The sequence below is a fragment of the Bos javanicus genome, chromosome 3, assembly GCF_032452875.1.
Source record: "Bos javanicus breed banteng chromosome 3, ARS-OSU_banteng_1.0, whole genome shotgun sequence".
In the NCBI taxonomy this organism is placed as follows: Eukaryota; Metazoa; Chordata; class Mammalia; order Artiodactyla; family Bovidae; genus Bos; species Bos javanicus.
In genome coordinates, this window is record NC_083870.1 from 102417159 (window position 1) to 102432338 (window position 15180).

The 15180-nt window shown below is 43.7% G+C and overlaps 1 protein-coding gene across 11 annotated transcripts in view; it reads right to left on the reverse strand.

The window, feature by feature from the left end:
• ST3GAL3 (ST3 beta-galactoside alpha-2,3-sialyltransferase 3) overlaps window positions 1-15180 on the reverse strand; it is a 214112-nt gene that overhangs the window by 60691 nt on the left and 138241 nt on the right. For all 11 annotated transcript variants that reach the window (XM_061412201.1, XM_061412196.1, XM_061412200.1 and 8 more), the window contains one exon: window positions 13056-13148. In XM_061412201.1, the coding sequence (XP_061268185.1) occupies window positions 13056-13148 (93 nt within the window). The remainder of the gene's footprint in view (window positions 1-13055; window positions 13149-15180) is intronic.

The following is a 15180-nucleotide window of genomic DNA, read 5'->3' on the forward strand; positions in this document are numbered from 1 at the left end:
CCCCATTTTAAAATTGTTAGATGACAAATGACAAAAACTTACTCTAATTGCTACAGACCTTTCTAACACTGTATTTTCCGTTTCTCAAAAGTCTTTGTTGTAGACCAGTTCACACACTTCTGATTCTAAGACACTTAATAGGCTCCCTACTGACAGATACCTGCTGGGGCATTCTGCCAAGGACTCTTGGTAGGAGAGTTTGAGAGGGGATGAGACCTAGCTCCTCAGGTCCTGAATTGGGGCAGGAGAAAAGACACGTTCTGATAACATCAGGAGTGGTGAGCAGATGGAGGCCTAGCACTTTGTCTATGATGTATGAGTTTATAACCAGAAAAAAATCTCACCGGGTGGGTCTGCAGCATTTACCTGTGCAAGAAGTATATAGGTCCTTAGTCATCTAGAGCAAGAGATTTCTCCAAAGAAAACAACTCTAGCCATGTACTACAGATCCACCTATAAAGATTGGAAGATAGAGCAAAGAGGAAGGAGATGAGGGTGTAGCTACAGGGCATGAGTTCCTGGAAAGGTCAGGAAGCAGGGGTAGGTTGAGACCAGAAGTGGAGCTACTTTATTTTTTAATAAAAAAATTTTTTTTCCCCTTTTTAGCCATGTGGCTTATGGGATGTTGGCTCCCCAACTAGGGATTGAACCCCTGGCCTCAGCAGTGGAAGCATGGAGTCCTCACAACTGGACCCCCAGGCAATTCCCAGAAGTGGAGTTACTTTAAAAGCAGATCATGGATTGGTTCCCAGAAGAGATCAGAACAAATGTCACTTAGGAACACATGGAAAAAAAAAAATTGACGGCAGAGAAACCAACAGGACACAGATGGTAGTTCCTTCAGCTACAAGCTGGTGTCCAGGTCAAGGACAGGCATGTAGTCTGTCCAGCTCAGGCAGGACTGTCAGCCCTTGAACACTCCACAGAGAAGCTTTAGTTACTGAGCACTCTGCTCTTTCCAGAAAGGCCAGCATCCAAGGATTTCACTGCAGAAGTACCTACTGAAGATACTTATATTCTCCAATCAAAAGGCATCTGTAATCCCCTATAGGTTCACGGTTCAGAGCCATAACTCAGGACACAAGGTGGAATTGATGGGTATGGTTCCTGGCTCTGTGTTGTTGTGACCTTGGGGAGGTTATAGTTTTTTCATCTGTAAAGTAGGCATAGCAACATTTTCTCCACAGGGCTACTGTAAAGATTAAATAGGCAATGAACATACAATATTTAGTACAGTGGCTGGATAAAGCTGTGGATGCCATAAAACTGTGATATTTTACACACACAGGCTGTCTGTGGCTGCCAATGGAGTGTAAGCCATCAAGAGGAGAGATTTTAAGTGTCTTACATGATGCTGAAGCTTCTGGCACCTAGGAGAGTATCTGGTGCTTAGGAGCTGCTCAATAAAGATTTGTTGAATGAATGATGTGGTAGTTATTATCATTACGTTTACTATAGGATGGGCTTCCCTGGTGGCTCAGCCATAACGAATCTGCCTGACAATGCAGGAGACATGTGTTCAATCCCTGGGTTGGGAAGATCCCCTGGAGAAGAAAATGGCAACCCACTTCAGTATTCTTGCCTGGGAAATCCCATGGACAGAGGAGTCTGGCGGAGTACAGTCCATGGGGTCACAAAAGAGTCAGATCCTACTCAGGAATTAAACAACAACTACTTAGGACAGTGGAGTCCACATGGCAGCTTCTTAAGGGATGAGAAAAACCTAAGTACGATTAAATAGTGATATGAAGGAGTCAGTAAGCAGAATGAAGATTCAGGTTTCTAAAGAGAGGTTGGGGAATCAGTGCTCAGGGGAACGGCCGGACTTCTCTATAGAGAGTAGACCTGTCAGGACTCGATGACTAACCGGATATCTGATTTAGAATGGAAGGAGAAAGAATCACACCCAGATTTCGGTGACAGAGTGAATAGTGGTATCATTCACCGAAATAGGCAACATGGGCTGATTAGAATGATTGAAAATTTGGTGAGTTGGATACATTGACTTTGAGATGCTCAAGAGTCATCCAAGTGGAGCTGTTCAGTAGGAAGTTGGATATTTGGGTCTAGAGATAGAAGAGATCTGGGGTCCTAACAGATTTGAGAGTCACCAGCACATATTTGTAGCTGAAGCTAACATATAGTGAGAAGAGAAGAAAAAGGACCATGGTTGAAGCCTTTTTTTTTACATCAACATTTAAGGGTGGGTACAGGAAAAAGAGACTGCTTGTAAAAGAGACTGAAAAGAAATAATAGAGAAATAGGAGAATGAGAAGGGAGTTTGGACAAGCATTAATGAAAAGAGGGTTACAAAATGTTCAACATGGAGAAAGAGATCAATACTGCCAAATGTTTCAGAGAGGTCAAAAAAAGAGGTCCGCCCATTGGATGTGTCAGTTAGTCCTTCTGGGCGATCTGGACAAGAGCATTTCAGGGAGGGGTGGTGGGAATGGAATTGAGAGTACAGAAATTAAGAATAAGGGGGAATGAGGAAGCAGAGAGAGCAAGAGTAACAAGTCTCTTGCACACTCCTGGGCAGGGGAGTGGGGGAACACTCAGCTTGCTCTCAGGCTAGGACAATGAATCTATGGAAGCGGATGGTGCTCTATTCTCCTCTGTAATTTATGGTACGGGACAGAGCTTTACAAGGATGCCTTTCCCATCTTTCCACTCCTCCCTGGTGTTGAAGTGATAAAAGTCCCAGAATCCATGAAGGACAGAGGGGGAGGGGCTTTGGAATGTGGGGATACAAGATACCCAGTCACCCCGGCCAGAAGACTATAAATTTTCAAATCCCCCAGGGCAGTGCAATGGGCCTCCGGCACCTTCTCATGCACGGTTCCCCAAACAGGCAGCTGGGACTGTTATTCCTCCCTATTTCCTGCCTCAGAGATCTCAGCAAGGTTTCACAGGCCATCCTTTGCACTCTGGGGAACTTGGTCAGCTTGGATGACAGCTATGATTCCTTAGTAGTATGAGAATCACAGACACACACAGTTACAGACACACACTACACACCCTGGCCTTCCCAAGGCAACAAACATCTCAAGGGAGTGAGGTTTTCCTCTGTAGAGCTGGGCAAGAGGGCAGTTCCACACCAATGCCGCTAGAGCCTCCACAGGGCATCTGGTAGACCTCTGTGATCTGGCCCCCAGCCACCCTGTCCATAAGACAGCAGCAGCAAGAGGCAGTAGAAGGTGGCAGTTGAGCATGTAAGCTCTGAGGTCAGAGTACTCAGGTTCAAAACATCCTATCCATGTGACCTCAGGCCAATTGCTTAACTTCCTTATGCCTCCATTTCCTCAGAGCTAAAAGTGTATCAATAACTGTTCTATTTCAGAGGATTGTTGGGAAGACTGTGCTTGTGCATGCGTGCTCAGTCAGGTCTGACTCTTTGCAACCCTATGGACTGTAGCCCAGCAGGCTCCTCTGTCCATGGGATCTTCCAGGCAAGAATACTGGAGTGGGTTGCCATTTCCTGCTCTAGGGGATCTTCCCAACCCAGGGATCGAATCCACATCTATTGCATCTCTTGCGTTGGCAGGCAGATTCTTAAACAGAACAAACAGGAAAAGTTCTTAGCAGAGGATCTGGGAAGTCAATATTGATACGTCAGTAGGTGTTGGCTGTCAGTGTCGCTGCTGTGCTTGGGCACAGTCTGGGTCTGGATTCTGCTTTCTGCTGCAACTGTTTGCCGCAGGCCTCGCCTATGGCTGTGCGCTTGTACCTGATGCTGAATGGCTCTGCTGGTGACCATCAGAAAGACATGATACTCAATCTTTCACGAAAGCACTTCTAAAAAGCCACTTGTACGTTTATAGCAAAACACTGCTAGGAAAATGGGGAGCGTCCATTCAGATTTTATGAATTAGGGACTTCCTTGGTGGTGCAGTGGCTAAGACTCGTGCTCCCAATGCAAGGGGCCTGGGTTCGATCCTGGTCAGGGAACTAGAGCCCACACGCCACAACTAAGAGTTTGCATGCCACAGCTAAAGATCCCGCACGCTGCAACGAAGATCTCTGCCCAGCCAAAGACATAAGGAAGTAAAAATATTTTTAAAAAGCTTTTATGAGTTATACATATTTTTTAAACCTACATTTTAAATGTATACCATGACCTATTCTGGGATCTTTATTTCTTACTGAAAAAAAACTAACCTGATTTAATGAAAGTCATTGAAAAAACAGAATTCAATTAATGTCTAATATTAAATTTTGTTGGAAGGATCTAACATTCATAGCCCCAAGATACATCATCTCATTTCATCCTCTTGACTAATGAGTTATGTGATGCTCTGACTTTTCCAAGATCATGCACAGCCTATTGAGGGAGAGCGCTCTGAGCACGTTGGGTCCCCACATCTCATCTCTTTCTAATCTAGCACACATTGGTGTGTGTGTTAGTCACTCAGTAGTGTCTGACTCTTTGTGACAGACTCGTGGACTGCAGCCCGCCAGGTTCCTCTGTCCATGGAATTCTTTAGCCAAGAATACTGGAGTGGGTAGCCATTCCCTTCTTCAGGGGATCTTCCTGACCCAGGGATCGAACTTGGATCTCCTGCATTGCATGCAAATTTGTTACCATCTGAGCCACCAAGGAATCATCAATGGTAAAGCTACTATTTAAAAGCCAATGAGCCATTCTAAATAAAATAACTTGAATAAAGCAAGTGTGTTTTCTGGGTATGTTTTGAGTCGGAACATCAGAAGACTTGGACTATTTTTAAGATTATTATATTAATAAGATTAGGATTATAAGGTGCTCTCCAATAGGAACTCCTCTTATAAGTGTTCTCGGATACCTAGTATGGCGCTAGGCACATGGGCTTTCAGTAAGTACATAACAACTGATATCCAAAGACATGTCAAAATAGTTATTTTTCATTGGTAACTCTCTCCACTGAAACAGTGTTTTATCAACATTTCTCACACCCTCAGACTCTTAGTCTCCCAAGGGCAGAGATCCATATCCATTCATGTAACAAGCATTAGGCACCTACTAAGTGCTAAAGGGTCTGCTAAGTACTAGCAGCCATGAACAAGACCATACTTCTGTGCTAAGGGGTGCACAGCCTATGATGGAAGAAGAAATATCAATACACAGTTATAAGTACAATAACAGAGCAATGTGTGCAGCACTCAGCAGGATGGGTTGAGGAAAGAATAACAGTGTGTTCATGGGAGGAGGTCAGGGAAGATTTTCCCTTCCATGAGACCAATGGATGAAAAGCCCTAATCCACTGTACAGAGTTGAGCAGATGCTCAATAAATCTGAGTTCCTTTGGATCTCATGCCCCCTCCTCCCCATCTCTCTCACTAGAGGACAATGGATCCAGGTAGGCAAGTTTTGAAGAGGAAAGGAGGCAGGTGCGAGAGTGAGCCGGCTGGCTTCCCAGAGAAGCAGGATTCTGCATCCTGGACAGGCCAGAGTATCAGCATCCCTTCCTTTACCACTGCCTGCTCCCCAGTCTTTGCTCAGGTGTGGGAGGCAGTGACTGGGTGGGCTCAAAGAGGCCTGAGGCTTAGGAACAGAGTGAGAATGTGCTTCATACAGCACTTGGTAACAAAACAGAGAGAGAGAGATTTAAGTTGGTTTTTATTAGGTGGGGTCAAAACTAACATGTTAAAAGAACTGTATCAAAACCTCTTGTGTCAAAATAGTGTTGCTACAAATTTCAAATTCCTAAATTTACTTACAACTTTTTGGTCAAAATATCAAAAAAACACTAGTTACCCATAAGGAAAATAATTAAATCCAGATCCTGACACCAAGAATCATGCCTAACACCAAAACAAAACAATAAAAATCTCAAATGGATTATTAATTCAAATATAAATAATAAAGCTATACAAGTATTGGATGAAAATAGACAAAGACAACTCTATAAAATACTATGTGTAGATATAAATTCAAGAACTGCTACAGAGGACAATTTGCCAATAACTTTCAAAATTATAAATTCATTGTATTGACAAAAGCACTGTGGAAATAAATCAGGCAGGGTGGAAACGCCTTGCAACCAACAAGGCACTGAGTCAAGTCTTCAGACAGGTACTGCATTAGTAATGGGGATAAATTAGCTCTAGACAAAGGGTTACTCAACACCTGCACCAACAGCGTTAAAAGCAAGTCTCAAAGGAATACAACTGATTCCAAGTAATTTAACTACACACCCAAGCAAAACTAGAACTATTTAAGAGAATACAAAAAAAAATCTTGCACATAAAAACATAAATTTCACATTGTTTTGAATCTAATAAAAAAAATTACCAGTCAGGCATATGAAAAATTAGAAATATAGGTCATTACCAGGAGAAAAATCAATCAAGAGAAACCACCCCAGAAAAGATAGAGATGATGAAATTACCAATAGAAGAACACATGGACATAATAAAGAATGAAGTGCAAGATATAAAAAGACCTTAATAGAACCACAGGGATTACAAACACAGTATCTGACATGAAAACACACCAGATGGGATTAACAGCTGATTAGACACCACAAAAGAAATATCAGTGGACGTGAAAACACAGAAATATCAGCTGTCCAAAATGAAACACAAAGAGAAATAAGAAATTGGGAGGAAAAAACCCCACCAACACAATAGCATCAAACAAACCAATTGGACCAAAGGCTTAACATACATGTAACTGGAATCCTGGGAAGGGTGATGAACAGAAAATATATTTGAAAAAATAAGGACAAAAAGCATCCAAATTTGATTAAAAGTAAATACAAACCCACAGATTCACTGAGCTAGATAAATGCAAGTCAAGAATAATATAAAGAAAACTACAACAAAGTGCATCATATCAAATTGCTGAAAACAAGTGATAAGGAATAAAATCTCAAAAAAGTAGCCAGAGGAAAAGAGAAATGTTACATACAAAGCAAAAAAAGGTAACAATGACAGAAGACATAGAAACTATACAAATCAAAAGAAAATGAAGTTATATCTTTAAAGTACTGTGTGTGTGTGTGTTTATGAAATTGTCAACCTAGAATTGTATACGCAGTCAAAAACAACTTTTTGAAGCTGAAGGTAAAATAAAGACTTGATCAGAGAAACCAAAGCTGATAGATTTCATTGCCATTAAATTTTCTTCATAAGTAATGTTAAAAGACATTCTTCAAGCAAAAGAAAAAGAACAAATAGAAACATGCATCTACACAAAGGAAAAAGTCAGTTCAATTCAGTTGTTCAGTTGTGTCAGACTCTGCAACCCCATGGACGGCAGCATGCCAGGCTTCCCTGTCCATTACCAACTCCTGGGGCTTGCTCAAACTCATGTCCATGGAGTCGGTGATACCATCCAACCATCTCATCCTCTGTCATCCCCTTCTCCTCCTGCCTTCAACCTTACCCATCAGGGTCTTTTCCAATGAGTCAGTTTTTTGCATCAGATGGCCAAAGTACTGGAGCTTAAGCTTCAGCATCAGTCCTTCCAGTGACTATTCAGGACTGATTTCCTTTAGAATTGACTGGTTTGATCTCCTTACTATCCAAGGGACTCTCAACAGTCTTCTCCAACACCACAGTTCAAAAGCATCAATTCTTTGGCACTCAGCTTTCTTCATGGTCCAACTCTCACATCCATACATGACTACTGGAAATACCATAGCTTTGACTAGATGGACCTTTGTTGGCAAAGTGATGTCTCTACCTTTTAACATGCTCTCTAGGTTTGTTATAGCTTTTCTTCCAAAGAGCAAGCATCTTCTAATTTTATGGCTGCAGTCACCCTTTGCAGTAATTTTGGAGCCCAAGAAAATTAACTATCTCACTGTTTCCATTGTTTCCCCATCTATTTGCCATGAAGTGATAGTACCAGATGTCATGATCTTCATTTTTTGAATGCTGCATTTTAAGCCAGCGTTTTCACTCTCCTCTTTCACTTTCATCAAGAGGCTCTTTAGTTCTTCACTTTCTGCCATAAGGGTGGTGTTGTCTGCATATCTGAGGTTATTGACATTTCTCCTGGAAATCTTGATTCCAGCTTGTGCTTTATCAGCCCAGCATTTCACATGATGTACTCTGCATATAAGTTAAATAAGCAGGGTGACAATATACAGCCTTGATATACTCCTCTCCCAATGTGAAGCCAGTCCGTTGTTCCATGTGGGTTCTAACTGTTGCTTCTTGACCTGCATACAGATTTCTCAAGAGGCAGGAAAGGTGGTCTGGTATTCCCATCTCTTTCAGAATTTTCCACAGTTTATTGTGATCCACACAGCACAAAGGCTTTGGCATAGTCAATAAAGCAGAAGTAGATGTTTTTCTGGAACTCTCTTGCTTTTTTGATGATCCAATAGATCTTGGCAACTTGATCTCTAGTTCCTCTGCCTTTTCTAAATCCAGCTTGAACATCTGGAAATTCATGGTTCACATACTACTGAAGCCTCACTTGGAGAACTTTGAGCACTACTTTACTAGCGTGTGAGATGAGTGCAATTGTGCGGTAGTTTGAGCATTCTTTGGCATTGCCTTTCTTTGGGATTGGAATGAAAACTGACCTTTTCCAGTCCTGTGGCCACTGCTGAGTTTTCCAAATTTGCTGGCATATTGAGTGCAGCACTTTCACAGCATCATCTTTCAGGATTTGAAATAGCTCAACTGGAATTCCATCACCTCCACTAACTTTGTTTGTAGTGATGCTTTCTAAGGCCCATTTGTCTTTGCATTACAGGAGGTCTGGCTCTAGGTGAGTGATCACACCATCATGATTTTTCTGGGTCATGAAGATCTTTTTTGTACAGTTCTTCTGTGTATTCTTGCCACTTCTTCTTAATATCTTCTGCTTCTGTTAGGTCATTCCGTTTCTTTCCTTTTTGGTGCCCATCTTTGCATGAAATGTTCCCTTGGTATCTCTAATTTTCTTGAAGAGATCTCTAGTCTTTCTCACTCTATTTTTTCCTCTACTTCTTTATACTGATCACTTAGGAAGGTTGTCTTATCTGTCCTTGCTATTCTTTGGAACTCTGCATTCAAATGGGTATATCTTTCTTTTACCTTTCACTTTTCTTTTCTCAGCTATTTGTAAGGCCTCCTCAGACAACCATTTTGCCTTTTGCATTTCTTTTTCTTGGGCATGGTTTTGATTACAGCCTCCTGTACAATATTACAAACCTCCATCCATAGTTTCTCAGGCAGTCTGTCTATCAGATCTAATCTTTTAAATCTATTTGTCACTTCCACTGTATAATCATAAGGGATTTGATTTAGGTCATACCTGAATGGTCTAGTGGTTTCCCCTACTTTCTTCAACTCAAGTCTGAATTTGCAATAAGGAGTTCATGATGTGAGCCACAGTCAGCTCCTGGTCTTGGTTTTTGCTGACTGTATAGAACGTTTCCATCTTTGGCTGCAAAGAATATAATCAATCTGATTTCAGTATTGACCATCTGGTGATGTCCATGTGTAGAATCTTCTCTTGTGTTGTTGGAAGAGGGTATTTGCTATGACCAGTGTGTTCTCTTGGCAAAGGTCTGTTAGCCTTTGCCCTGCTTCATTTTGTACTCCAAGGCCAAACTTGCCTGTTAATCCATGTACCTCTTGACTTTCTACTTTTGCATTCCAATCCCCTATGATGAAAAGGACATCTTTTTTGGGTGTTAGTTTTAGAAGGTCTTGTAGGTCTTCATAGAACAGTTCAACTTCAGGTTCTTCAGCATTACTGGTTGGGTCATAGACTTTGTTTACTGTGATATTGAATGGTTTGCCTTGGAACTGAACAGAGATCATTCTGTCATTTTTGAGATTGCATCCGAGTACTGCATTTTGGACTGTTTTGTTGACTATGAGGGCTACTCCATTTCTTCTAAGGGATTCTTGCCCACAGTAGTAGATACAATGATCATCTGAATTAAATTCACCCATTCCAGTCCATTTTAGTTCACTGCTTCCTAAAATGTTGATGTTCACTCTTGCCATCTCTTGCTTGACTATGTTCAATTTACCTTGACTCATGGACCTGACATTTTACGTTTCTATGCAATATTTTCTTTACAGCATCAGACTTTACTTCCATCACCAGTCACATCCACAGCTGGGTGCCGTTTTCACTTTGGCTCAGCCTCTTCATTCCTTTTGGAGATATTTCTCCACTCTTCTCAAGTAGCATATTGGGCACCTACCAACCTGGGGAGTTCATCTTTCAGTGTCATATCTTTTTGCCTTTTCATACTATTTATGGAGTTCGCAGGTAAGAACACTGAAGTGGTTTGCCATTCACTTCTCCAATGGACTACATTTTGTCAGGACTCTCCATCATTACCCATCCATCTTGAGTGGCCCTACATGGCATGGCTCATAGTTTCATTGAATAGGACAAGGCTGCGATCCACGTGATCGGTTTGGTTAGTTTCCTGTGATTGTGGTTTTTGTTCTGTCTGCCCTCTGAAATGGGTGAGGATAAGAGGCTTGTGGAAGCTTCCTGATGCGAGGGACTGGCTGCGGGGGAATTTGGGTCTTGCTCTGATGTGCTAAGTCACTTCAGGCATGTCCGACTCTTTGTGATCCTATGGACTGTAGCCCGCCAGACTCCTCTGTCCATGGGATTCTCCAGGCAAGAATAATGGAGTGGGTTGCCGTGCCCTCTTCCAGGGGATCTTCCCAACCCAGGGATTGAACCCTTGTCTCTTATATCTCCTGCATTGACAGGCGGGTTCTTTACCACTAGTGCCACCTGGGAAGACCCGCTCTGGTAGGCAGGGCCATACTCAGTAAACCTTTAATCCAATTTTCTGTTGATGGGCGGGGCTGTGTTTCCTCCCTGTAGTTCCTTCCCTGAGGCCAAACTATGGTAGGGGTAATGGCTACCTCCTTCGAAAGGATTTATGGCAGCACACCCCGAGGCTCTCAGGCCTGTTGTATTCAGTGCCCCTAACCCCATGCAATGGCACCCCACTCCAGCACTCTTGCCTGGAAAATCCCATGGACGGAGGAGCCTGGTGGGCTGTGGTCCATGGGGTCACTAAGAGTCAGACACGACTGAGCGACTTCACTTTGACTTTTCACTTTCATGCATTGGAGAAGGAAATGGCAACCCACTCCAGTGTTCTTGCCTGGAGAATCCTAGGGATGGGGGAGCCTGGTGGGCTGCCGTCTCTGGGGTCGCACAGAGTCGGACACGACTGAAGCGAGTTAGCAGCAGTAGTAGCAACCCCATGGAGGTCACTGTCAACCCATGGCCTTCGCCAGAGACTCCTGGATGCTCACAGGCAAGTCTGACTCAACATCATTAGTCATTAGTAAAATACAAATTAAAATCATAGTGAGAGACCGCTCTCAACCTACTAGGACAGCTAAAATAAAAAAGATGGATATCAGGGATGTAAAGCAATTAAAATCTTCATACGCTGCTGGCAGGAAGGCAAAAGAATATAGTCACCTCTGAAAACATTGACAAATTCTTACAAAGTGAAGCATACATCCTCTACACAAATGTTTATATTAGCTTTATTTATAATAGCTAGAAACTGGAATTAACCCAGATACCTTTTGACTGCTGAATAGATAAACAACATAAAATGTCATGCCTGTATAATGAAATACTATTCAGCAATAAAAAGGAACAAACAGCTGCTACACATATGCTTGAATCTCAAATGCATTATACCAGACAAAAGAGGCAGACTCAAAAAAACAATTATATATTATGCAATATATCTTAGAGATTATCCTATTATCAGCATATATGGATTCAGAGGAGCCCTTGGGGTGGCTAAAAGCAAGACACAGGACAATAATTACAGTCTGTTCCTTTTTATGGTATATTGGCTGTCTCTGGGGTCTGGAGTGGAAGTAAATACCCTTTTGTACTATTGAGTTCTTTTCCCCATGTGCTTGTATTACTTTCAGTTATAAAATCCACATGCAGGTCAAGGAAAACTCACACGTGTCTGGCCCAGGGGCCTGAGCCCTGTAGGTCTGAGAAAACCTATGTAAGAATATGGAACATACTGCCAGACCCTGAAAAAGTGCTCAGTAAATAGCTGGGAGAAGCAAAATACTGGAATCAAGTCAGAATGCAGAGCCTGGACAAAGATCTCTATCTGAACACCAGATATCCAGCCAGCAGAGCCCCCATTTTATACAAGGAGCTAAGCTTGAATGGCTTATGTTAGGAAAGAAAGAGACCATAATAGCATTCCTGTGCAAGGACACTGTGTGCCCTAACCTCATCCTCTAAGGGATGGGGTGCATACCCTTCCCCCAGTGAGCAGAGCCCACTCCAAGAGGCCACCCCAAGGGCTCCTCTGGTGGTCTGAGTGCTACATCTTGACTCCCAGAGGTCCTGAGCAGCCCCTCCTACAACCCCTTGAGTCAGATACTCCTATAGCTCTCTGATGGAGTGAAACAACCCCAAGGGTCTCACTGCACTCAGACTGCAGACAAGATGATCACAGCACATTAGGCTCTTTTCCACACCGAGGCTTCAGGAAAGAAAACCAGAAAGGAAAAGGCAGATAAGCAAGCAAGGCCTCTTAGGGGAATTTGGTGAAAGGATCTCCCAGGGTTTGGCAGGTCTTCTTTCAGCAGCCTGCAATCAAAGAAATCAGGAACTCCAGGACGCCAAAGGGACAGAGAGGGAAGGTGCCAAAACAGCCAGCCTCAGAAACTCCTCTGCTCTATTTCCTGCTTTATTTGGACATGCCTCCCTGAAGCCAGGTCCGAGCTTCTAAAAAGGACTATGAGCTTCTGTGCTGCGGAGCACTGTCTGGCTGCCTCTGGATACCTGGCTTCCGAGAGGGAGCACATAGGTCCTACCTCCTCTTTCTCCTCTGCAGAAACGAGCTGTGCTGGCAGGTACAAGCTCAGAGAGGATGAGGTAAGGTGTAACCAGGGCCAAGAGTAGGACTAGGGTAGGAGCCAACCAAAAGCAAAGTTATTTCAGGCATTCAGGCACCCACAGACTCAAGGATGCAGGAGAGAAGACATCACAGAATCTCACTTTCTCAGGAGCACACCACTTGCCACCAGGGGCAGGTGTGTCTGAGCCCTGGGCCATGGACCGGGCTAACCAGGTGATGGGAAGAAACCCGAGCACTTACCGGGGGAAGATGGCAGTCATCAAGGCCGAAGCATAGCCAGGCTTGCAGGTTCCCTCTGAAAAGTTTTCGTACTTGGTGGCTAACTCTGCAGGCCTGTGGGGAGAGAGGGAGAGTCATAGCTTGCCGGGCAGTGGTTACTGTTTCATGAAGAGCTGTTGGTGTTTAAACCTTGAATCAAGCTTCATTTCCTACAATCAGCACTTCAGTCCCTTTTCCACACCAAGTTTCCAGAGGCGGGTGGAGGGGAGGAGCCAGGACATTCTAAAGGAATAAGGAGATAAACAACAAGGCCCTTCTGGGGAATTTGGTAAAAGGAACTCACTGGATTTCAAATAGATTCTTTGCAGTAAGCCTGGTTGCAAGGAAATCAGGAATTCCATCCAGGCTCCCAGACTAGGAGATTGGCGCCCTGGAGATCTAAGGAGAGAGCTCCCAGGCTTTGATAAAATCACAGGCACAGCCTTTTCAACCTTCTTGAATGTTTCTACGTGTCCAGCCTCATCTGCCTTTATTCTCTCACACATACTATGGTCCAGCCAGTGGGAAGTACTCAGTGCCCTGAATATATATCAAATATATGTTGGGGGGTCTCATTGAGTATGCTCTCTTGCTATCCTATTCCCTCTGCCTGGAATGTTCTTCCTTGTTCTCCTCCTTCTGCTTCCTGGTCCTTCACAAATCAGCTCAGATGTCAGTTTCACTGGGAGTAACTCCTAGATCCCCAGATTGGGCCAAGTGCCTCCTCTGTGCTCATTGTCCATCTACCACCACCCACATTACATGCTTGCCCACATGGGCACTTGCCATACTGAACTACAACTGTTGGTACTATGTCTCCCTCATGGCGCTGTGAATTCCCAAAGTCAGGGTCTGATTTAACCCTGTAAGCCCAGTTCCTTGCACAGAGAATGGGCACACAGAAGACCCCATCGATTTTCTGAAGGAACTCTCACTGACAATCTCAGTGCACTTGCACTGGAAATAAGGCAATCTCAGGAGTCCACAAGTCAGACAGCGCTGACTATCTTTCAGAAGGCTTTTGAGTTCTAGCCCTGGATCTGTTGCTGCGTGACTGTAGTCAAGTCATCTCACTTCTCTGGTCTTCAACATCTGTATGGGTTCCACATGGGGCTGGAGTCACTGCCCTGCCTCCCCAAACCCTGCTCAGTGCAGTCTAGAGAAAACCAAAGCGGAAGAACAGGACCCATTCCGTGACTGCTGGGGCACCTGAGGGAGGTCTGGCTGCTGGCCAGTTCCCAGCCCCAACCTCCCCCGCCTCCATCCTTGGGCCAGCTGCCAGCACACTGATGCCCAGCTGCTCTGCTGTGCCAGGGCCCTGCAGCAAGTCTTCCCTTGGGGCTGCCTTCTACAGGGACAGGGGTGCAGTGGGTATGGGGTGGGGGAGGTTGGTGCCTGTACAGGACAGCCAGAAACCATGATGCCACTGCCTAGCGTGTATCATGTATGATTTCCTCAGCCCTGTGATCCTGGCCCAGGGCCTTATACGGAGCCACTGCTCATTGAATTTAGACAAACTCTCATCTGTATCTACATGCATTTTCTTCTAGAAATCTACATTTTCTTAGTCTTCCCTAACAATGAAATTTAAAGCCTGAAATGCAAATACAAATGCTGAGTGACAAGTCATAGTTGGGCCTTTATTTTGCAGGCAAAAAAAGGTCAAGGGTTTAACAAGAGAATTTACATAACAGTATTTTCTTATGGAAACAACTGTATTTCAGAAATGAAACATAAACTTCAGTGCAACTACTGAACCTACTGGAAACTTCTGGACTAGGCACAGTGACAGGAACATTACAGGTTTCTTCAATTATTCTTCTCAATAGCCATGTGAGTAGGGTGCTGTTAATTATTAATTTACATAGAAGCTCAGAAAGATGAAGAGACTTATTCAAGGTCATACAACTAGTAAGTTCTGGATACTATTTGAACCTATCTTTCTCTGACATGAGTGCAGGAGCTCTTAACAGGACACCGCCCTGGCGTGGATCCCAGTCAGTGCCATCACAGAGAGTCGCACAGAGTCCAGGGACAGCACGAGCGGTCAGTGCAGCTGAAGATGGGGTAGAGAAGCTCTCTGGCAGTGTGTAACATTTAGTGAGGC